This window comes from Staurois parvus, unplaced genomic scaffold (genome assembly GCF_062004578.1).
Source record: "Staurois parvus isolate SC_StPar_1 unplaced genomic scaffold, SC_StPar_1.0 ptg000431l, whole genome shotgun sequence".
Lineage (NCBI taxonomy): Eukaryota > Metazoa > Chordata > Amphibia > Anura > Ranidae > Staurois > Staurois parvus.
The window spans coordinates 107,501-131,148 of NW_028318227.1; the positions used below are offsets into that span (position 1 = coordinate 107,501).

The 23,648-nt window shown below is 44.0% G+C and overlaps 1 protein-coding gene across 1 annotated transcript in view; it reads left to right on the forward strand.

Annotated features, from left to right (window-relative positions):
* Positions 1-23,648, forward strand: part of LOC149454407 (1-phosphatidylinositol 4,5-bisphosphate phosphodiesterase beta-1-like) — a gene marked incomplete at its 5' end in the record, with an annotated part of 211,017 nt that overhangs the window by 69,669 nt on the left and 117,700 nt on the right. Inside the window, 2 exons of the mRNA XM_089687595.1 lie at positions 2,257-2,476; positions 18,928-19,108. Coding sequence (XP_089543721.1) covers positions 2,257-2,476; positions 18,928-19,108 — 401 coding nt within the window. The remainder of the gene's footprint in view (positions 1-2,256; positions 2,477-18,927; positions 19,109-23,648) is intronic.

Consider the following 23,648-nt stretch of genomic DNA (forward strand, 5'->3'; position numbering starts at 1 on the left):
TCTATCTATACTTCGCAAATATTTTGCCCCTGACGAACATGTGAAATACTTTTTGGGGAACCCCTGCTCTAAAGAATTCTACCTGCAGCTCATGGTACATTAGCACGATTCCTAATTTGATGAAAGTTTTAAATAAAAGAGCAAGTACTGTGGTGTACATATTTTACCCCCCCAGGGCTGTTTAATTGTGTTACCAACCCCCTACTAAATTATCTTCAGTAACATTCTTGAATTAAAGTGGTTGTAAACCTCAGACCTGAACAAAGCATATCCCTCTATAGTGTGTGCTTGTCTCAATCCAGAGCACTAAGTTTCATTTCTGTCTGCTGCCTCCTTCCTCTGCTATCAGAATGAGTCACATCTGACAAGTTTTCCTGATACCAAGAGAATAAAAGTGACAGGGAAGGGAGTTCCAGATCAGTCTGTGATTGACAGCCACAGCTCTGTTCCTGTGTGCCGTGTACGGTTGCCACCTCATCCCTTTCGAACCGAACACATATTAATTACACAGGTTCTGTGGCTGATTAAGGTGGTAATTAAACTCACCTAGTGCCTTATCTGTGTAGCACTACCCCCTTAGGAGTCGCTAAAAGATTTGGGTCCCCCTATAGTCCTGCACAGCCAGGCATCACGCATCTTCACACAGGCTTACATTCAGAGTCAGAGATCAGTCCTTGAGCTTTGGTTTCATTCCTTGTTGTATTTAGGAGACATGAACTGGGATAGGATTAGGGGTGTACATGATGCCCAAGGAAACTGAGAAACTGATCTTCCTGGACCTATTTACAAGCCTTCTCTGCAGCACAGTCATTGTTGGAGAGCTAGCCAGCGTCTCCTTAATGTACCACCTCAGACCCTAGATGAACTCTTCTTCACCCAGAAATCTGGAGGTTTTCCTGAACAGGGGGATCCGGTGCCTGTTACTTTAAAGGTGGACGGTCCCAAATAGGAAGCAAACCTGGTTTCCCACCAAAGTGCTCCTTCCCCTATCCACCCAGAGGGTGCACTCACTCAGATCCTCTTCTGTACTGCTGGTGTGTTGGTGGCTGCTACCAGGCCTTTCTGGCAGGGACGCTCCTTCTCTGACATACAGGTGGGTCCACATTCTGTGGGCTAGGGAAAGCCTGAGCTACTTGTTTTCCAGCTCCAGGCCTGCAGGTGGCCCCATCCCACTGGGCCTCCTCGCAGCTTCCTGCATTCAGTCTCACATCTTCCTCCCTGTCTTCCACCCGAACTCTCCTGCAGCTGAGCAGGCTCCAACATTTTGAAGGGTGTCCTGACCCCTTTCCAACCTTCTGTTGGGGATTGGCCAGGATCCCTCATGAGTGCAAGCCATCCACTCCTCAGATCCACCAACTGCCTCTAGGGCCTTCCTCCAAAGTCCTAGAGCTGGGGGAAATTCTAGAGGGGCTGGCCTGCAGAGCCTCTCAGCCCCTGACTACAATTAGACGCCTCTCTGGCTATTACACCCAGGCTGCTACTCATCCTTCCTCATTGACAATCAGGACTCTAGCTCCCCCTAGCTAAACTAGGGGAGCTCTGCATCTGCATTAAGGGAGAAGTACAGCCAAAGCTCTTTTGGCTGTACCTCTACTGTGGATCACAGAAGTGAAGTTTGCTCTGCACTCCTGTGACCCGTTTACAGCTAACAGCGGGCTGATGTCACTCAGCTGGTCCGGGCTGGGGAGAGATCCCGACTTTAAAGTCAGCATCCACCCCAGAATCTGGGGCGGCACCTGGATCAGCCTCTCAGGGAGCCTCTGAGAGTCTGAGCCAGCCGCTCCCTCCCCCTCTACAGCCCAGTGCTCCAGCGAGCGCAGTGGGGGCAGAGCAGAGAGCAGTGACTGACAGTATTCATGTTTTCTCTTTGTTCTAACTTGCTGTCCATGATGAAATAGCAGACGTGATAACGCACATGGTCAAAATAGCACCAGTTGCACAACTCCCAATGTACACGGGACATTGTCTTTTGGCGCGCTGACTTATGAAGGTTGATGCTCCCTGTGACTGTGCATGCAGTCTTGTGCTGCCACCTGTTGGCATGTTACAAAACTAGTCTTGAAACTTTTTGACACCACCTCGTAAAGACAACTGCCGACACAATAGTGCTATGGTGCTATGAGGCCTGACGTGGAGAGGTAGCTAGATCCAGACCTTCAGGTTTGTCGGATGTAACTTTAATAATGAAAACAATAGACTTTTCTTTTCTATTCTCTATACATGTATCAAAGCTGGCTCTGTCAATATTTGTTACAGAGGTAGAAGCCCAGAGTATTGATGAACTAAAGCAACAGAAGTCATTTGTCAAGCTCCAAAAGAAGCATTATAAAGAAATGAAAGATCTCGTAAAAAGGCACCATAAGAAAACCACTGACCTGATCAAAGAACACACCACTAAGTACAATGAAATCCAGAATGATTACTTGAGGAGGAGGGCCATCCTGGAGAAGGCGGCCAAAAGGGACAGCAAAAAGAAGTAAGTCAATTAGCTTTATAAAGATATAATACCATGTGCTGCAACCATTCCCAGTTGCTGGCCTGTTGATTGCTGGCCCCTTGGTGGCCCCTAGGACCGTGGAAAAAATTCTTTATCAGTCAGGGGTTAGACTTGGAGACCACTAGCTATAGCAGTAGAGAGGCTCCCACTGGCCAGCTGGATAAGTACACAAGCAGGTCAACCTGGCAGATGATGCGGGCTCACCCAAGGTGCTTGTCCTAAGCATTAATTGGTATTCATCACAGTTCCTGATGGTGGAGATGGTTTTTGCTGCATTTTAGCACCAGATTGAGGTCCTCGTGAGAAGGTGAGTAAGCCAGGGTCCAGTAGCTGATATAGCAGATAGGGATCAAGCAGAAGCATAGTCAATAAACAAGCTAAAGGTCAGTAACAAGCAGTTGCAAGTTGGGATCAAGCAGAAGCATAGTCAAGGAACAAGCCAAAGGTCAAAAATGAATGGTTGCAGGTTGGAATCAGGTGGAAGCGTAGTCAAGGAACAAGCCAAAGGTCAATAACAAGTGGTAGTGGAGGTAACGACAGAAGCATAGTCAATGAACAAGCTAAAGGTCAGTAACAAGCAGTTGCAAGTTGGGATCAAGCAGAAGCATAGTCAAGGAACAAGCCAAAGGTCAATAACAAGGTAAGGACAGCTGCAAGCACACAAAGGAGCTATATATCTGCTTAGAAAGAACTAAAATCTAGCAATTAGGAAGTGCAAAGACATGGGTTAAATAAGAAGTTCATGGGAGGAGCAATAAGTTCAAGGTTCAACAGAAACAATGCATAAGGCAAGATTATCCAAGGAATCAGATGGGATGCTGTCCAGCATATCAGGTAGCTCAGCAAGAAGAGCTACTGCTTGATGCAGCAGACGTTGTAGGTTCAGATCCGAGCCCTTATTGATGTTTAGGGCTTTGTTTTATTCTCTGTGTTTTGGGACCCTGCTACTGAGTGAAAATGCTGACTGAACATTAAAATGCACTAGACCTGCCTTTTTTTTTTTCGGGGGCACATTAAGGGTTCGCCCTATTAGCTGGGAATGGACTTGGGTTTAGTTATTTGCTCAGACGAGTAGATGTCTTGTTCTTGTTTGGTTTATGCTATGGACTAGCTGTACAAAGCCTTCCTAAATGGAAGTTACCAGTATCTTTGTTTACTGCCTTGTTTTAAAAATTGCAGGACAAATCTCCTTGGACTTTTCCTGGATGTCCCTAATTCATGTATGATTTACTGCTTCCAGAACCAGTTGAGTCTTTCCTCTCCTCTTTAAAGCAAGGGGTTCACTTACTGTATGCCATCAGGAGAAGTTATGAATGCATTAACAGCATCTCAGAGCAAGATCCATGCAAGTCTCTTTTGGGGCCTCTTCTTCCGGGGGTCATAATACAAATGCACATTTTGCCCACTTATAGAAGCAACTTTTCTCTTGGCACTATGAGACTGAATGGGGCTAAATATGCCACACCCATTGCAAATGTTACAAATTATGTGGGGCCATTTGTAAATTGCAACTGGGCTTTGTAAGTGGTAGTGGAGGTAAGGACAGAAGCGTAGTCCATAAACAAGCCAAAGGTCAGTAACAAGCAGTTGCAAGTTGGGATCAAGCAGAAGCATAGTCAAGGAACAAGCCAAAGGTCAAAAATGAATGGCTGGCCATAACTTTTCCTGGGTGTCCCTAATTCATGCATGATTTACTGCTTCCAGTACCAGTTGAGTCTTTCCTCTCCTCTTTAAAGCAAGGGGTCACTTACTGTATACCATCAGGAGAAGTTATGATTCCATTAACAGCATCTCAGAGCAAGATCCATGGAAGTCTCTTTTGGAGCCTCTTCTTCCGGGGGTCATAATACAAATGTACATTTTACCCACTTATAGAAGCAGCTTTTCTCTTGGCACTATGAGACTGAATGGGGCTAAATATTCCACACCAATTGGAAATTTTACAAATTACGTGGGGCCATTTGTAAATTGCAACTGGGCTTTGTAAGTTGTGAAGCCCCCTTATGTCTTCTTTTTTTCTGAAGATAGAGATAAAGGACACCTAGCCTTTGATCTAGTCCTTCCCTAATGCCATAATGGCCTTGAATATAGAAGTTTTCTGGTCTGAGCAATTCAGGGATCATTTACAACCACCAGTGGATAGGTGAATTTTGAGCTGGCCATACATAGAGGGAATTTTGGCCAGTTCTTGCTGAACCAGCTGAAATTCAAGCTATGGGTGACCTTGAGGACCCAGGCAGAAAAATGTCAAAATGGCAGCTAAATCCAGTCAGATCCAGTCACAACTGCCAGCTGTCAGAATACAATAGCCTGCAGCAGGATGTCCATCCATCCATGCTTTGAGCCCACAAGGCTAAAAGAGAGAAACCTCAGTGTTATGGCCAGCTTTGGGCTTTTTTTAATGGTGCTTTCACTGTTAGACTTCAGACGTCACCTTAAATCAGGGATTGACAAATTTGTTTTGAACCTAGGAGCCAGCTGAAAAAGTTAGGAGGCAGTTTTTTTTAGGGTAGTGTGGATTGTCAGCGCCCAGAGCAAGGCAACTTTTGGGCGAAAAGCTTCACATGATACAATCAGGGCAAAACTGAACCATGTTTTAGTGACATGCGCGGATAATTGTTCACATAGGATTGCTATTGACAGGAGTTTTTGCATTGAAGTCAGTGTGAGGCATATTTGCATTAAAGTCAATGAGAGGTGTTTTTGCATTGAAGTCAATGGGAGGCGATTTTTGCATTGAAGTCAAAGGGAGGCAATTCTGCATTAAAGTCAATGGGAGGCAATTTGCCTTGAAATCAATGGTACATGATTTTGCCTTGAAGTCAATGCGACACAATTTTGCATTGCAGTCAGTAGAAGGCATTTTTACATTGAAGTCAATAAGAAACGATTTGGCATTAACATGAATGGGAGTAGTGTTTGCATTGAAGCCAATGGGAGGCGATTTTGCATTGAAGTTATTGGGACACGATTTTGCATTGAAGTCAATGGAAAGCAGTGTGTGAACCTAAACGCCAAGATGCAATTTCCAGTTGCAATGACAACCTGGTGCCTGAGATTTGTCAAGCCCTGACTTAAAGTGTTATCCCATGAAAAGTAAGCGCATTTTTGTTAACGTAAACCTGCGATAAAAAACATGAGGTAGCCATTGCTGACATCGGAAAACATTACTTGTCCAGCTGATTTCTGAGTTACTGACCTGGAAAACGAGAATGCAGATCAGGAAAGTCAGGGTAAAGTCAGAAATGATCTGCATAATTTCACCAATCCATAAAGTACTGTAGACATTATGTTGCTGTAACAGCCAGGAAACTTGAAGTTTCCAAAGAAGAGCTCAGAAATTGCAGCCTATGGTGGGGTTGGGGTGGTTGGGGACATGCCTGGAGCAAAGGCAATGGTTACGAATGTGTTCAGCAATGGAATGGGACATCAGAGATGGTTTGCAACCACCCTAAACAGTATTCCGTTCGGAACAAGGTGCAGGTAGAAAAGGGTGACAGCTTCAATAAAGTCATTGGAAAGCATTTCCAAACATTAAAGGTCAACTCGGCATAGTCTTTAAAGTGAAATCCACTCAAAAATGTCTTGTAGTGATCCTGCTGGGAATTTCTTTCCCCCTGTCTCAGGAGGTCTATAAAAAGCACCCTTGGTGTTTCTGGCTACAGTTGTCTTTGTGTGATACACACTGCGGTGCAGCCAGAAAATTAATGGCACTGCACCTTCAGGATCAGGGGTGGACTGACAACTCATGGGGCCCCCAGGCAATAGGGGATCATGGGGCCCGTGTCCTTGCCCGAACTCAAAAAAGCCTATGAAAAAGGTACCAGGGGCATCTCATGGGGCCCTCTACTGACCCCGAGTGCCCGAGTTTCCAAATGGTCAGTCCGCCCCTGTTCAGGATCCATTTTCATTCATGCATAACCAAAAGACAGTAATGGACAATGTATCCAAACTACAACCCACCACATCCACATGCATTGTGGTATACTGCCATAGTAAAAATGGGTCATGTCCAATGGTTAGGTTGTGTTGCCTTTGGAGCCCATTCAAAATTAATATGTTGCCTTAACACAACGCACATAAGTGTACAACACAACCCACATCAACTCTCTTTCGAAAATGCTCTGATGAAGTGTAAATATTACCTCGATGTTACAGTGAACCATTTAGTGGACAGTGTCATGTTGAAGCACTCATTTGCTTAATATATTCCTTGAGGGCTCCAGAGGTAGAAAGTCCATGGAGTTCCCTGCTCTCTCTTTTCTCCTATAGGAGTGTAGTGTAGAACTGTGTTCCCCCTTTTTAGGTGATTTTGGAGGAGCTAGGGTAAGAGTTCTCTGGGACAGCATCATGAACCGTGCAGATACCTGATAGTTGGGAACAATTATGTAAGGGTTACAACTATATTTTTGGTATATTCTGCTATATTTATGGACTTGGTTTTCCCCATATTTTTGGGCTGTAATTTGTAAGACCTAAGTTGCCTCTCATTCTGAACATCTTTAAAATGTTTCAGAAGACTGGTTCACATGGGCGGCCAGACAGTGGTAAAGCAGGCAGTTAAGTTGAGCTCTGCTTTGCGACCATGGTGAAAATATAACCCCCTGTCGTGTTCGTTGGGCAGCACAGCCACTGAACGACCCATTTATGTGTCAGGGTCAGAGTTTGGAAGTGAGTGGTGGCTTATGGATGGAGGGTTTGTCAGTGGCAGTGGCTGGGTAGCTTCCACCCACTATCTGGTCCCCAATGTCTATGGGCCTCAGGTGTTGAATGAGATCCCCTATGAACTAAACCTGGAACAGCTGAGGTGTTGTAAGCAAAATGTAAGTGTGCATAGAGCCAATGGGGCAGAGTCGGAGCCTTGGCTCACTGCCTCTGCAAAGCTGAACCATGGGCTCTCGGTGCTCGGAACTTGCTGGATGTCAGGGGGGCCCTCTTACACCCTAACTGTGAATCATTTTTCTTAAGATAGAGCTCACAAGACAAATCCAAGGCAAGTATAATATAATAACATCAATGTATCAATGTTGCTGTGTTCGTTGAAGTCAATCACCATATGAAGTAAACTTAGTTGGGTGACACAATTTCAGCAACCAGACCTTCTGTGGAACATGCTAGACTGGTGGTGGGATCTCTATGAGATGCATAGGCGTAACCATTATTTTGGAAAAGAGAAATCTAGCAGCCAGTTCAAGTCAGGAGTAGTGATTTAGTGACAGAGGGTCAGTCTGTGATTGTAGCTGAGGAGATTCCCTGGGTGCACAGTCCTACAATCTGGGCCCATTAGACCACAAGTGTTGGTTAGGACAGCCTTTAGACTAAAACTGGAACTACTGGGAAGTTAAAGCCTTGTAAGCAACATGCTGTGATTCCTGACCAGGCTGAGGGTCGAAATAATGAAGAATCTGAGTGTGTCTTGAGCCGGCAGGGTGGATTCGGAGCCTCACCTCACCACCCCTGCAAAGCTGAACTGTGGGAGCTAGGAATGTCACTCTGACTGCGAAGTCTCATAGTTTTTACTTAAGAGTGAGCCCACTAAACAGATGAAAGGCAATTGTAATAAATTATAGAAAAATCAATGTTTCAATGCATTTGGTAAAGAAAATCAGCATATGAAGTAAGCTCAGTTGGGTAACAATCTTTCAGCAGCCTGACTTGCTTAACGGTGTTTCTGTTCAACAGGCTGCACTGGTGGTGGCATCTCTAAGAGATGCAAAGACATAGCTAATAGATAGAGAAATCTAGCAACTGTTTGGGTCAGGAATGGTGATTTAGTGTTAGAGGGTCCATCATTGGCCACAGTCGGGAAGGATCCCAGAGTGCACATGCTTATTAACCAGGTCCCCATGCCTATAGACTTAAGGTGTTGGGACCTTTGGTAATTTGAGGCCTCGTAAGCAAAATGTAGGTTGTGATTCCTGACCAGGCCTAGGACTGAAGTACTTAGAAACCTGAGTGTGTGTAGTGCTGGTGGAGAAGAGTCAGAGCCAGGGGCGGACTGACCATTTGGGAACTCGGGCACTGCCCGAGGTCAGTAGGGGACCCCATGAGATGCCCTTGGTACCTTTCATGGGCTTTTTTGGGTGTGGTTTGAGTGTGGGCAAGGACACAGGGGCCCCATGATCCTCTATTGCCCGGGGACCCAGTGAGTTGTCAGAGCCATGGCTTTCTGGTCCTTCAAAGATGAACTGTGGGCCCTTGACACTGCAAACTGGCTGGATGCCAAGGGTCCCTCTTACATTCTGACTGTGAAGTCTCATATCTTTTACTGAAAGTTCAACCAAAGGCAAAACCTTTTCTTTAGTTTTTCAGAGTAGGGAGGGATTAAAACCCCCCATCAGGTTTTTATTTCTGTAACAAGAATTTAATTTGAAGTGCCACACCACTGTCAAGAGGTCCAGATACAATTTTTTTTTCCATTAAAACACAGGGGTACAAACCAAAAAGTAGCCAATGCGTTTCGGGTGTCCAAGCGCCTCCTTCTTCATGGTTTGACTGGCAACAATGCGAACAAACCAGAAGTGAACTGGACTTACAGCTGTATTTTTTCCAGTGTAAATTACAAGCACAGGCCTTATCAGCAGCGTGTTTGGCAGTTCTGTCTGTGCCCTTGTTAGGGAGATTCACCCTCTCTATTTGTCATGTCTACCATTATCATCAGGAGTGAAAGTAAAAGAAAACCCCAAATTTTGGGTTGTCCCCATAACAGGAATAGAGGGAAAATCTTCCAATGGTGACAACCAGGAATTGCCTCACTTTGAAGGGATTCCCTTTCACTTCCTGTTGTGGCTATAGGACAGGAAGTGAAGAAAAATCTCCCCTATAGGACACAGATGGCAAAAAAAACTGACATGGATATAGCCATCCCTTACTCTATCCAAACTGAAAAAAAAAAAAGATTTGCCTTTAGTTCTGCTTTAGGACTGAGCTCACCAGATAAACAAAGGCAAGTGTTGCAATCTTCAAATAATTCCAGCTGTCAGAAATGTTTGTGTATCCCACTCCAAAGAAAATCACCACTGTATGGCCACAACTAAAGGCTTATCGGAGATGTATGACACTCATATTCTAGAGGAGTCATATATGGTATGTACAGTGAGGAACAGAAGTATTTGAACCCCCTGCGATTTTGCACGTTTTCCCACTTAGAAATCATGGAGGGGTCTGAAATTCACATTGTAGGTGCATTCCCACTCTGAGAGACAGAATTTTATAAATAAAATTCAGGAAATCCCATTGTATGATTTGTAAAGAATGTATTTGTCTCGCACTGCTGAACAGAAGTATTATAACACCTGAGAAACAGCAAGAATTCTGTCTCTCAAAGACCTGTTACTGCGCCTTTAAAAAGCCCACCTCTACTCCACTCATTAATCTAACTTAGTAGCACCTGTCTGAGCTCTTTAAAGAAACCTGTCTACCCCACAGTCAGTCAGACGCCAACTACTACCATGGGCAAGACCAAAGAGCTGTCAAAAGACACCAGAGACAAAATTGTGGACCTCCACAAGGCTGGAAAGGGCTACGGGGCAATTGCCACGCAGCTTGGTGAAAATAGATCAACTGTGGGAGCAATTGTTAGAAAATGGAAGAGGCTAAAGACGACTGTCAGTCTCCCTCGGACTGGGGCTCCATGCAAGATCTCACCTCGTGGGGTATCACTGATGATAAGAAAGGTGAGGAATCAGCCCAGAACTACAAGGGAGGAGCTGGTCAATGACATGAAGAGAGCTGGGACCACAGTTTCAAACGTCACTGTCGGTAGAACACTTACATCTGTTTTTCATCTGTTTACATCCATTTTTCGGCCATTTTCATCCGTTTACATCTGTTTTCATCTGTTTACATTTGTTTTTCATCCGTTTACATCAATTTTAGGTCCGTTTACATCCGTTTTTCAGGGTTTTGTAACGGAAGAAAAATAGGGTTTTCTTCCTTTCAAAAAAATGGATATTAACTACTTCAAGTCTGAACACTTTTATCCCCTTCCACTCCAGGTCAATTTTCAGCTTTCAGCGCTATCACAATTTGAATGACAATTGCGCGTTCATGCAACACTGTACCCATATGAATTTTTTAGCATTTTTTTGAGACAGATAGAACTTTATTTTGGTGGTATTTATTTACCACTGGGATTTTTATTTTTTTGCTATATAAATGAAAAAGTCCAAGCATTTTGAAAAAAAAAGTGTTTTTCTTATAAAATTTTGCAAATAAATCTTTCTTCCTAAATATTGGCCAAAATGTATTCAGCTATCTTTTTAGTAAAAAAAACAACCCTAAATTAGTTTATAACCAAAAACCATAATTTAAAAAAAAAATGTTTTACTTTTTATTTTTTTTTATATTATTATTTATGGGTTTTTTTCGAACATACTGTCACCCTAGCAGTACAGTGTCACCATAGTGACACTGTACTACTTTTGGGGAATGATGAAGATTTATTTATTTTTTTTTTTTACACTGATTGCTTTTACACCCATGAAGGCTGTAATAGCAATCATTTCTCTTTCTCTCTGTCTGCATTTCTGCAGCCGTTGAGAAATACTGTGACAGCTGTGATTGGTCACAGTTTGTCACATGGTACAAGGCTGTTGTGAATAGCCTTGTGCCGTGTGATCTCTGTGATCATTCACAGATTTCACACGAGAGTAAGCAATGAAGTCAGGAAGTGACATCTTGCTTACTACTATTCATGTGATTACTGATTGGCCAATCAGTGATCACATGATTGGGACCTCGCACAGAGGTCCCGTACAGCGATCTGTGTTCCGCTGTGTCCTCCAGACACAGCGGACACCGGTCGCGGTGTCTCGCGCTCCCAGGGAGTGCGCACAGGCAATGGATGCGGGGGGACGTTTAGAAACGCCCCCCCCCCCACATCGGCACCACTCCCTTCCAGTCATTTTTCGTCTTGTATGGTCAGCGGTGATGTCCGTGAATCTGTGTTCGGACAGGGAAGCGGGAGTCTAATGGACATACCCTAGTGCAGCCGGGGTCCAATTCCGTTACAACTTTAAATTCCTGAAAACAGCATTTTGTTCTTCATCTCTCCTCTCCATTGTGAACTATTCCTTTTACAGTCTGGAAGCCTGAAGAGGGCCTTTGTTGTAGCAGTTGGAAATACCTATATTTTGGAAGTGAGGGCGGCTGGCGGCGCGCTGGAAAAGCAATTTGCGTGGGGTTGGATCTTTCGGTAGCAGCTGCATACAAATGAGCGCTTTATCAATGGATATCAGAAATGTTTCTTCTAGCAGAAAATAACACGAGCTACAATGTAACAATCAGCACTTTGCTGGATTTTACAGTAAATGAAGGCTTACAGGCCGGCGCTTCGGTGATATTGTCACTCCTCAGAACGAGAGGAAGGAAAAGAAAGATTTTTGCTGACATTGAATATGATGAAATTGGATGTTTTCTGAGTCCGGTAATGAAAATATAACAGTTTTCTTTTGCAGTGATTTGGGTTCAGTGGATTCTGGAGATGCTGAGTTGGCTGCTGTTATTAGCAGTAATGACGATCTCACTGATAGGGACAGATCAGGCCACCCGAGTGAGCGAGATCAAAGATGCTCATAATGTGCTGTACTCATGGCTCTGTACAGTTGTCTGCACTTTTATCTGAAACGTATTAAGCATGTTAATCAGGTCCAGCTACAAGAGCAACTCCAGGCAGCAAGTGAAGTCAACCAGCAAGATGATTAAAGGCAAACACCAGGCAAACCTCTAACTGCACGGTTTAAAAAAACATATTTTGAAGATGATTCTTTTCTGTCCATCCAGTCCTAAAAGTTACACAGTCCTATCCAAGATCGGTGCTAGACTATTTTGCACCCTGGGCAAGACCAGCTACCTAAACCCCCCCCCCCCCAAAAAAAATTTTTTAATTTTTTTAAAACAATAGAAAATATTAACTTACCAGAACACTGCTAAATTTCTTTTAATTTGCAAAAATAAGTTCCATAAGATAGACAAAATCAGTGTCACGGACTGACTGTGGCTGGCAGTGGACGGGTGATAGTTGTGTGGATAGTGAGTGGAAGATGATGGATCCACACTCTGAAAGATCCCAGGCTGGAATTCCCCTGGCAATGGGGGGAGGTAAAATGCTGTGACAGCAAGCAGCCCAGCCCTCACATACACACACATAGAGAACACCTTGACTAAGGTATAGCAGATATTACAGCTGCTCATAACCTTTAACTACTTCCCGTCCAGCTGTATATAAACGGCCTCCCCTCCCCTGCTTGTGCGAGCTCCCTGGGAGCGCGCAACACCGCGATCCAGGTGCCCGCTGTGTCCTCCGGACACAGTGGAACACCAATCGTCGGATGGGACCTTTGTGTGAGGTCCCAATCATGTGATCACTGATTGACCAATCAGTAATCACATGAATAGTAGTAAGCAAGATGTCACTTCTGACATCATTGCTTACTACGTGTTAAATCTGTGAATGATCACAGAGGTCACATGGTACAGGGCTATTCACAACAGCCTTGTACCATGTGACAAGCTGTGACCAATCACAGCTCACAAAGTATTTCTCAATGGCTGCAAGAATGCAGCCAGCGAGATGGAGAAATGGTTGCTTTTACAGCCTTTATGGGTATAAAAGCAATCAGTGTAAAAAAAAAAAAAAAAATCTTCATCACCCCCACAGTGTCACCATGGTAACACTGTACTGCTAGGGTGACTGTATGTAAAAAAAAACCAAAAAAAAAAAAACCATAATGATCTAAAAAAAAAATTAAAATGTTTTTAAAAAATTATAATGTTTGGTTATAAACTAATTTGGGTTATTTTTTTTTTAATAAAAAGATAACTGAATACATGTTGGCCAAGATTTATGATGAAATATTATTTATTTGCAAAATTGTATAACAAAAACACTTTTTTCAAAATTTTTGGACTTTTTCATTTATATAGCAAAAAAAATAAAAATCCCAGCGGTGAATAAATACCACCAAAATAAAGTTTTATCGGTCTCAAAAAAATGCTAAAAAATTCATATGGGTACAGTGTTGCATGACCGCGCAATTGTCATTCAAAGTGTGATAGCGCTGAAACCTGAAAATTGGCCTGGACAGGAAGGGGGTGAAAGTGTCCGGACTGGAAGTGGTTAAATTCCCCCAACTAAACCTGTGACCTCCCACAATCAAAAAAAACTACATTGACCCGCATTGGAGTTTAAAGGCCATAGCAGTCATTTTATTAAACAAGTTTACAAAATTTTTTTAAAATACAAATTCTTCGTAATACTCATCTAATCGTTAATCCCCTTACTGTTACTCTGGATTACCTCATTAAAGTCTAGGGTCTTAGAAGGCGACTAATATATCGACCAACCGGCTGTATCTACCACCAACATAGACTTCAAGGCCCCCAGCCGCAAATATACCGACTCGGGGACAATTCCCTAACATTACCCTTGATACAGCCAACTTACTCCTGCACCATTACTGCAGTACATTTTCTAGGTTAGGTATACCCATACCTGTGATGGGCCCAACCCACCATTCTTCAAAGTAATAAAAACCGTCACTGCCTTCCAAGACCCTGAGACCCCTGCCAGCTACCATGACAAAAGAAACCCAGAAAACAAGCAAACCCCCCAAAACACAGGAACACGCCCATCCAGTAAACAACCCCAGAACCGCTGCAAAGTCAGAAAGGACCAATAAAGAAGAGCCCCACGAACACAGAGCTGTCAAACAACCATTCGGGAGGGAGGGCGGGAGAGACTTGTCCTGTTCTGTCCCAGCTCTGACTGACTCCGACCACTTTGGCACCTCCCTACTAACTCCCCAAGCCGCCTGGCCCCTCTTAAGCCCCACCCAAGCCCCCTCCAATCAGCTACCACTTCCCATTTCAAACCAAAACTCCTCTATTAACCCTATGATGCTCCGCCTATCCTGCTAACCTAGTCATGTCAGGCCCTCCGCCTATACTGCACATCTAGCTCCAGGACTTATTCTGAACTGAGCGATTCCATAGAGTGACAGATCCGACACAACACACCACCACCAACACTGACACAGATCAGCAGGCACTAGAAGAGCAGACTGTGGGATCATGATGATGTCATCACTCACTGACACATTGCACATGTGATGGTCACACTCACACAGACACAAGGCATCAGAGTTAGACATTACCTTCCTCCGTAGGCGCAGTTCCACCTCCGCTAATGAATGGGAAGAGAAGGGCTGGAACTCCACAGTGATCAGCAGACGCCAGCCGGCTTGAAGTAGGGGACTGAGTCTGAGAGTAAGACTGGAAGGAGCAGCAGCTCAGCTGCTACACTGATCCCAGACAACTGGGATGTTCCTTTATCCTTTTTTCCTTCCCTCTGCCGCCCCTCCTCCTAGCTGAAAGATAGTTCATGACATGATGGCATCCCACACAGAGAAAGTGCCGGCCTGCGCTGCGCCCAGGCGCTCCTAGGTGGCACTGTGCCCTAGACGGCTGCCTAGTTTGCCTAGTGGAAGCACCAGCCCTGGTCTTATCAGGCAGCACATACGATGGTGACGCAACTCTTTCCACTGCAGTTAAAGCAGAACTAAACTGTATCTGAGCACCAGAAACTGGAAATGCTATTTCATTCATTTTTGATATTCACAGCAAACTCCCCCATTCTTCCATGTCTCCATGCTTTATTTCGTTGAGATATCACTTTAAAAAACACCCCCTAGCATTTGTAGCCACGGCCAGATGATTCATGTAGTGTTTTACTGCCTGGTATTCATCTGCCCTTATCTTAGGCATGCAGACAGGAGGGTGTGCTTAGCTGAGAAAACATATCCTCCAGGTGAAAGAAGAAAAAATGACCATGAAAACTCCTGGGATGTATGACATCATTTTGGCCTAGGCCAGAAACCAGGAAGCAACTGAAGAAATGTAAAAAAAAAGGCATAAAATCAAACTCATCCATCTATGTCTCCATGATTTTTTTTTGTTTGTGAGAAATCACTTTGAAACTCCACCCCGCTCTAGCATTTCTAGCTGTGGCCATCTTGAGTATGGGAAGATGATTTATTTACCAATTACATTCTGGAATCCAGGTATCCTTTCCCTCCTCCCCTCCACTTGGTGCCAGACCAAGAAAGGAAGAAGACATCCAGGCTAGAGTGCTGAGACCTTGGGGCACTGGCCTTCCATCGTGGCCTAAGCAGCAGCATCCCCAGCAGTACAGAGTAGATTCGCTGGTTTTCTTCTGCATCTCCAGAAGTACAGAGCAGGTTCCCCAGTCTTCTCCTGCATCTCTAGCAGTACAGTGCAGGTTCATGCAGCTCAAGACATTGATCCATGAGGGGCCCCTCTGCTTGTCAGCATCCACAGCTGAAGTGCAGGATTGGTGAGAGGGTTGTCAACTCATTATACACACTGCATAGCTGGGAATGATACTTCAGCTCAACATAGTTTGTCCCCTCGTTCCTTAGATATTGCTTCTCTTACTTTGCTTCTAAGCATTGCCATACCATCTACCTATTATTACCCCCATTCATTCAGAACTACTTTAACTTCTCTCTGAAGTTGTTGCATGTTCTTTTTCACTACTGTTTGAGTCCTTCTGCAAATTATTCACCAAACCCTTTCTCAAACTTCTGTCCTCTTGAACTGGAAGCAGTGGAAGCCACTAAACATCAACAATTGTGCACCACCGTAAGGGCCCCAACAAAGCTGGAAAAAATAACTATTCTCTTTGAGACAATCCCTTTCTGTCCCATAGTAATATGCATAGACTTTGCCAACCTCTGCCTTCTTTGCATAGTGGAGTCCTGTAGGCAGATTTGGATCTAGCAGAGTCACTTCAGGATCTGAAGGCAGCGTAACCTCCAGGGGTTTATACTATCCGTTTTCTAGGTGATCTTGTTACAGATTAGGCTGATTGGGTGCCTGTTAAATCCTAGGCCCAGCTACTTTTGATGTTGCTCTCTGTGTACAAATTTGGTATAGAAGTAATCTGTATAGATATTGGTCACTCTGGTCAGTTTGTATTACCTTGCTTTAATTGACCGATTTATTATTAAAACACACAATGTTCATCTAATTTGGTGTTGTTCATTCCATTGAGTGGGGTATGTCAGAGTGGTAAGGGTGGTAGCCCAACTACACAAAAAGGTCGTGACTGCCACAGTCTATAACTGGCTTTTACAGCAAGGAACATGGACAGGCATCGCATTTCAAAAAAAGGAAATAAAATACCCAGTTCAACTTGCCAGCCAGCTAGCCAACAACCAAATTAACCTGTCTAACAATGTGCGTTTAAAAACAGGGGTTTAGTTAGCACACATTTGCAAATACATACGTAAGCCACAGAGCACTGTCACGGCACCCTGATATTCTGTGGTCCTAAGTCTACAAATTTTGAGAGCCCTCATAGTGGAGGCACATGTATTTAAAGGATAGATCAAGGGCAGGTGAACCTGAGGGAGCCCACCCCTCCTTAAAGGCACGGGAGCGCACTGGACACCCAGTACATAGCACAGTGGTGGCCAGGGTGGCCAGTGTACCCACAATTGTTGTTGGTTAGCTGGCTGGAAAGTTGAACTGGGTATTTTCTTTCCTTTTTTTGGTAGTCCAACTAACCTGAGAAGGAACCAATGTCTGGGGGCCCATTAGACAAGCAGCTTCTTAGGGGGGTGCGCCACACACCTATGCTGACTAACCTGTGTAAAAAAGATGTGTTACTTGCCTATTTTCAGTTTGCACCAGCATGGCCAAGAGATCCCCTTTTTCAGCCAGCAGCAGCTACATGGGAGAGGAAAATGTGCCCAACAATTAGTATTATTATTATATTATTATTATACAGGATTTATATAGCGCCAACAGTTTGCACAGCGCTGTACAATATAAGGGAGACAGTACAATTACAATACTTTTCAGTACAGAAGGAATAGGAGTGCCCGGCTCGTGGAGCTTACAATCTAAAGGAAGGGGGAGATGATACAAAAGGTGATAGTTGCGGGGGGTGATCTGGCGGAGGTGATTTAAGTACACTTCTTAGGTGGAGGTGGGGTAGGCTTCCCTGAAGAAGTGAGTTTTCAAAGATTGCCTAAAGGCAGACAGGGTGGGGGCTGACTGAACATGCTGTGGTAGGGAGTTCCAGAGGATGGGAGAGGCTCTGGAAAAGTCCTGGAGGCGAGCGTGGGAGGAGGTGATGAGGGAGCTAGAGAGGAATATATCATGGGAGGAGCAGAGTGGGCGATTTGGGCGGTATCTGTGGATGAGGTTGGTGATGTAACTAGGGGCAGTGTTGTGGATGGCTTTGTAAGCTGTGGTTAGTATTTTGCATTTTATATGTTGGATTAGTGGAAGCCAGTGAAGGGATTGGCAGAGAGGGGCAGCAGTGTCTGATCGGTTGGTAAGGTGTATGAGTCTAGCAGCAGCATTCATAATAGACTGAAGGGGGGATAGCCTGTGTAACGGTAGACCAGTGAGGAGGGAGTTGCAGTAATCGAGGCGGGATATAACCAAGGCGTGGATTAGTTGTTTTGTGGTGTCATTGGTCAGGAAGGGGTGGATTTTGGAAATGTTCTAGAGGTTGAGGCGGCAGGATTTAGCCAGTGAGTGACCTGGCATATGTAATTTTACTACCAAAAAGGGAGGCTCTGGGAAGGGGCTGAGTTATGTAAGTGATATGGGATGGGGAAATTGTCCAATCCTGGATTAGATGCTTCAGATATGGGAGATGGATTAGATAGTTCTACCAATCGGGATGGCCCCATACAAGTCTATGAGAGCTAGATGTATATCAGAGTAGATTTTGGGGAAAGACAGTAGAAGATCCAATCCTGGGGGCCCCCATGCTACACCATTGGTAAATATCAGGACATCTCTCTGGCATGTAAACATGATTGTCGTATGTGTTGTCTGTCTTGCTGTTACAATGGACGGAAATGGTGAGAGCTGTGACATCACGCATATACTCCCCTGTCTCAGCTGTTGTCGGTGCTCCCTATTCTCCCCTGCTTGTGACAGGACCAAAGCAGGCTGAAAATAGGTAAGTATAAGAATTTTTACACAGATTAGTCAGCATAGGTATTAGAAGTGGGGATGGGACATTTTTATGAATAATTAGGTTTATGCTGGAATTCTACTTTAAGGTTTGATAAAGACCAACATCTCCTGATGGCAGTGAAGGCAGTCGGCTGAGTCTCCCACTTTTCTAGAAGCACGAATTTAAAGTTTCCAAAAGCAGTGCATTTTAGATCTGGAAGTCTGAGGATGCAAGGTACAGATAATAGGATTCCAAGCTGGGTTCCAGCCCATTGATATGATACCTCCAAAATGGCCGTCTTTTCTATAATAGCTTTCTGGGACCAGTAAAATAGAAAGTACATGAGAGATGCCATGCAGTTGGAGCATTTGGGAAATTACAACCAGTCTGTCGAATGTTGGCTGTGCTAACCCTTTGCTTATACTTACAGGTGTGAATCGGGGAGTCCAGATCACAATTCTTCTTCTGTTGAACAAGATTTAGCTGCATTAGATGCAGAAATGGCCCAGAAATTAGTAGAGCTTAAGGAACAACAGCAACAGCAGCTCCTCAACCTCCGGCAAGAACAGTATTACAGTGAGAAATACCAGAAGAGAGAGCATATCAAACAGGTCAGTGGATGTACATCACTAATGTAACCATTTTCATCCTTCGTCTGTATGGTCAGGGAAAGCTGTAGCTTGCCATTGCTCACCTCCTCTTTTTAAATTGCTAGTTGTCTGGCTGTCATGCTAATCCAGTGGCTTTAATGCTTTTGGACTCACTGAGGCTGAACAAGTACAGTATGTATGGTACATCCGATGCAGATGACATCAATCTGACTTTTTAAACCACAAGCTGGTTTGGGGGTCAGTGGCTAAAAAAGTATTGAAACCAGAGCTACGTAAGTAGCATTGTCAGAAAAATAAATGGATAGAGCGGTTGTCACTAGGATGGAATGGTATAGACAGCAATAATAACCCTACCAGAAATGCAAACCCTTCCTCATGCTATTAAAAATTTTGTTTTTATACATAATATAAATTTTATTTCAATAAGAAAAAGTATAAAGAGATACAGCAGAGGTTGAGAAGTCAACTACATGACATTAAGGTACATTAAATGACACTCAGTCAAAAGATAATAAATATATATATATATATATATATATATATATATATATACTGTGTGTATATATATATTGTGTCAGTGTGGCGATCTGTCATGGTATAAAAAGGGTATTTCACCCAGGATTCTCAACAACGCAGGTTGAGGGGCTCCAGGGTATTTGTTTCATGCAGAGGAAACTGGTTTTTCACTTCCCTCATTTGTTTGTAAAGTCCATTTTGGGACCTGGAGCCTGGAGATTTCAAAGTGATTTGGGAGGGATGAAATCTCAAACACTAGGACCAGGTTTTGGGAATGGCCAAGAGACTGATTGGTCAGGTGTGTGTGGCTCTCTTCTAGAGTCAGGACCAGGGTTCTGGGCTCCACCCTCCCGAGGAGTCCATGTGGGTGCAAGGGAGCAGCCACAGGTGCGCATGGTGGCACAGAGAAGTCTGAGAGCAGACAGAGCCCAAGCCTGTGGGCTGGAGAAGCAGGAGTGCTGGGAAAGGGCGCTAACCCAGGTGTCGTGGGTTGTATGTGAAGGGTCAAGAGGACCGAGGCATGAAGCCTGAGCAGCGGTGCTGCTAAAGAGAGCCAGGAGGCTGAATATTTTCATTTGTATTAATAGAGGATGCCCCTGAGTGGGAAACGTGTTATATGGAACTTTCTTTTAAATAACATTGGGCAAAAACAGCCCTTAAAAAGAAGAAAGCGAGTGGCTGTGTGTTGTTTAAAGCTCTACCCTTGATGCTAGTTCCCACTATATATATATATATATATATATATATATAATTATATATGTGTATATTTTGCATAACAGGTCCACAGAGGTAGCCAGTGACAGGAAATGTCCTTATGAATGCTCAAGTCCATGTTGGATGTAAGTCATACGTTTGATGGCCAGCTGGTGGTCTAATTGAAAGATTACCCAGGGTGTCTGGGACAGCGAAAAAGAAATATAAATTGCAAGATATACAGGAATGAGAGGAGAAAAAAAATAGACAAAGATATAAGGAGTTGGGTGTGCAGCTGGGATAAAAAAGTAATGGGGAAGTTCATCCTGAGTGTAAGTACGACATTTTTTTAAGATAGGGACCTGTTTGTGAGTTGGTTTAAAATTTATACAGCGTCCACAGACTCCACCATCTGGAAGAAAAGCTCAAAACGTTCATGTAGCCGTGCGGTCGGATTCTCCAAACTCATGATATGGCATGTCGATCCTACCCACTCGGTTACAGAAGGACTTAAGTTAATTTCCAGAGGTGGGGAATGACAGCTTTTGTAACTAGGAGTAGGATACCAAAGAGTCCTGTCTTATAACTAAGGACTACTCCTAAGAACACTGAGATTAAAAATGTGTTTTTTGTTTTGTGTCTCCATTGAAACATATTACATCCTGGCAGAACATGTAAGGAAATCTCCCCAATAGGGACACAGATGGTTTGCTGGGTCAAATAAACATTCATAACAGAGAAATTAAAGTGGAACCCCATTCAAAACCTCGCCAAGGCAAAACCTACTCCCACCCCCATTCTAAACCTATTCTATCTAACCGTGCAAAGATAAGATCTGCATAATTACAGTACCTATTCTGAAGCCAGTCCGGTCCAGCCCTAGGATCAGCTTCAGTGGTGGTTTCAGTGTAGAGGAGGGGCACCAGACAAAAGTAAGTCTATGGGTGACATCATCTCCCAGGCATTTGTAGCCATTGTTGGCTTTCTCTCCTGCACACAGAAGCTGCTGGATATTTTCTTTGCAGGGTTAGGTTAGGTTTAGAATGGGGAAGGGAGTAGGTATAGCATTAGTGAAGTTTTGACTAGAATTCCCCTTTAACTTTCCCAAAGTGATTACTGGAGCCTCCTCCCAGTAACCGGTTAAAGTAATAAATCCCATGAGCTTAGGGAAGAACCTGAAGAACCCAGAAAAAAAGCTCAGGTTGGATATAGCCTAGCAGTAGCACATTCTAAATTTATTAGAGACACAGTTGTGAAGGGAAGAGTAGCTATACTTTTTGGACTCTGCATGCTGCTTAAACTTCTTCCTGACCTCTCAGCAGTAAGACAAGACCGTTGGGCTGTCCAAAGCAAGGCTAACTATAGAAAGCAATATATGAAAGATCTGCACATTCTTGGAGTTTTGGAAAAGTCTAAGAGCAGCTTTCCGAGACTCAATCGCCATTGGAGCTGTTCCCTGGGAGGGATCTTCTGCATTCATCATCAATCCAGACCACACACCGGAATGTAGCCCCCAAAGGTTTGGCTGGGTCAGCTAAACATTCATAACCCAGAGATTACTCTTCCCAAAATGATTACTGGAGTCTCCTCCAATTAACAGGTCAAAGCAATTAATCCCCTGAGTTTAGGGACCTAGAAACCCAGAAAAAAAGCTAAGATTGGATACAGCCTAGCAGTAACACATTTAAAATGTATTAGCAACACAGTTGTGAAGGTCAGGGTCACTATCAGGGTTGGTCTGTGTGCCATCCAAGCTTCTTCCTGACCCCTCACCAGTTAATCGAGGCCGTTGGGTTGACCAAAGCAAGACTAACTATAGAAAGCCATATTTGAGAGATCTGCACTTCCTTGTATAAATCTCTTGTCATCGGGACATCCTCCTTCTGACTCTGCCATTGTTAAGACACAGCAAATGCACAGTAAAAGCCTAGTTCCTTGTTCTGTGGAGAACAATGATCGGCAACATGCTGAAGAATCTATGCATTCAATGAGGACATCCGACAGGTGGTCAGCATGGGGCTGTTATTGTCTTGTAGTCTGTTCTATCAGTGGCCACCCATAGATTTGCCTTTTGAGTTGCTTGGGGACCAAACATGCCAACCCAATCGACTCCACCCACCGATTACTGAGAGCCCGTACATTTTTACCCTAAAACTACTCCACACATTAAGCAATTCATTTAAGTATTTAAGCCAATTTACATTCTTGGATGGTTTAATTATCCTCTGCAATTCTGCATTGTACTCAGAGTAAGGTACAATTAAAGTATCCCCCTGGGCTCCATTTAAATTAATATTTGTTCAGACTTAAATCTGCTTTACACATGAATGAGCCAACTGTTCTTTTAATAGGTATTTCATTGATGAATTGTTCATTGTTCAGAACTGGAAAGATTTTTCTCCAACAAATAACAATCCATAATTATGGTTTGCATGCTTTTCAGCTGTAGGCTTTTTATCACCTTGTTATAATTCTAGGCACAGTTAGAGAATTTTCTGTTTGCGCGATACGTGCATCTTTTTTTTAGATTGGACTTCTCTATCACTAGAATAATCAGCTCAGTAATCAGAGGAAACAACGGGAAGGTATTTCTGTGAGAACTGCCAAACTTGAAAGATAGACGTAGGCTGCCTTTGTTGGGCTGTCCTGAACGTGCCAATTGCCTGGCTGTTATGCTGAACCAATGGCTTTAATCAGAGGCCTCCCTAGGATTGGTGTCACCCGGTGCGGTAACACTTGGTGACACCCCTGCCGACGATCCTCGCAGGATGGATCGGCTCTTTGGATTGAGCATAATGGATCGGACTCCGATCTATTATGCTCAATCCGTAGATCCGATCCATCCTATGGGGATCATTGGCTTTCTTTACAACTTACCTTTTTGCGGAGCTGGTCCAGTGTCACCCCGTATAGGTTGCAAGCCGACGATCCCCGCAGGATGGTTTGGATCTGCTGATTGAACATAATGGATTGGAGTCCGATCCATTATGCTCCCCAATCAGCAGATCCCATCCATCCTGCGGGGATCGTCGGCATGCAACCTATACGGGGTGACACCGGACCAGCTCCGCAAAAAGGTAAGTTGTAAAGAAAGCCAATGATCCCCGCAGGATGGTTCAGATCTGTGGATTGAGCATAACGGATCGTAGTCTGATCCATTATGCTCCCCAATCAGCAGATCCCATCCATCCTGCGGGGATCGTCGGCATGCAACCTATACGGGGTGACACCGGACCCGCTCCACGAAAAGGCATGTTGTAAAGAAAGCTGATAATAGATAGAAGATAATAGAAAGATAATAAATGCAGTGGCATCCCTAGAGGGGTGCGTG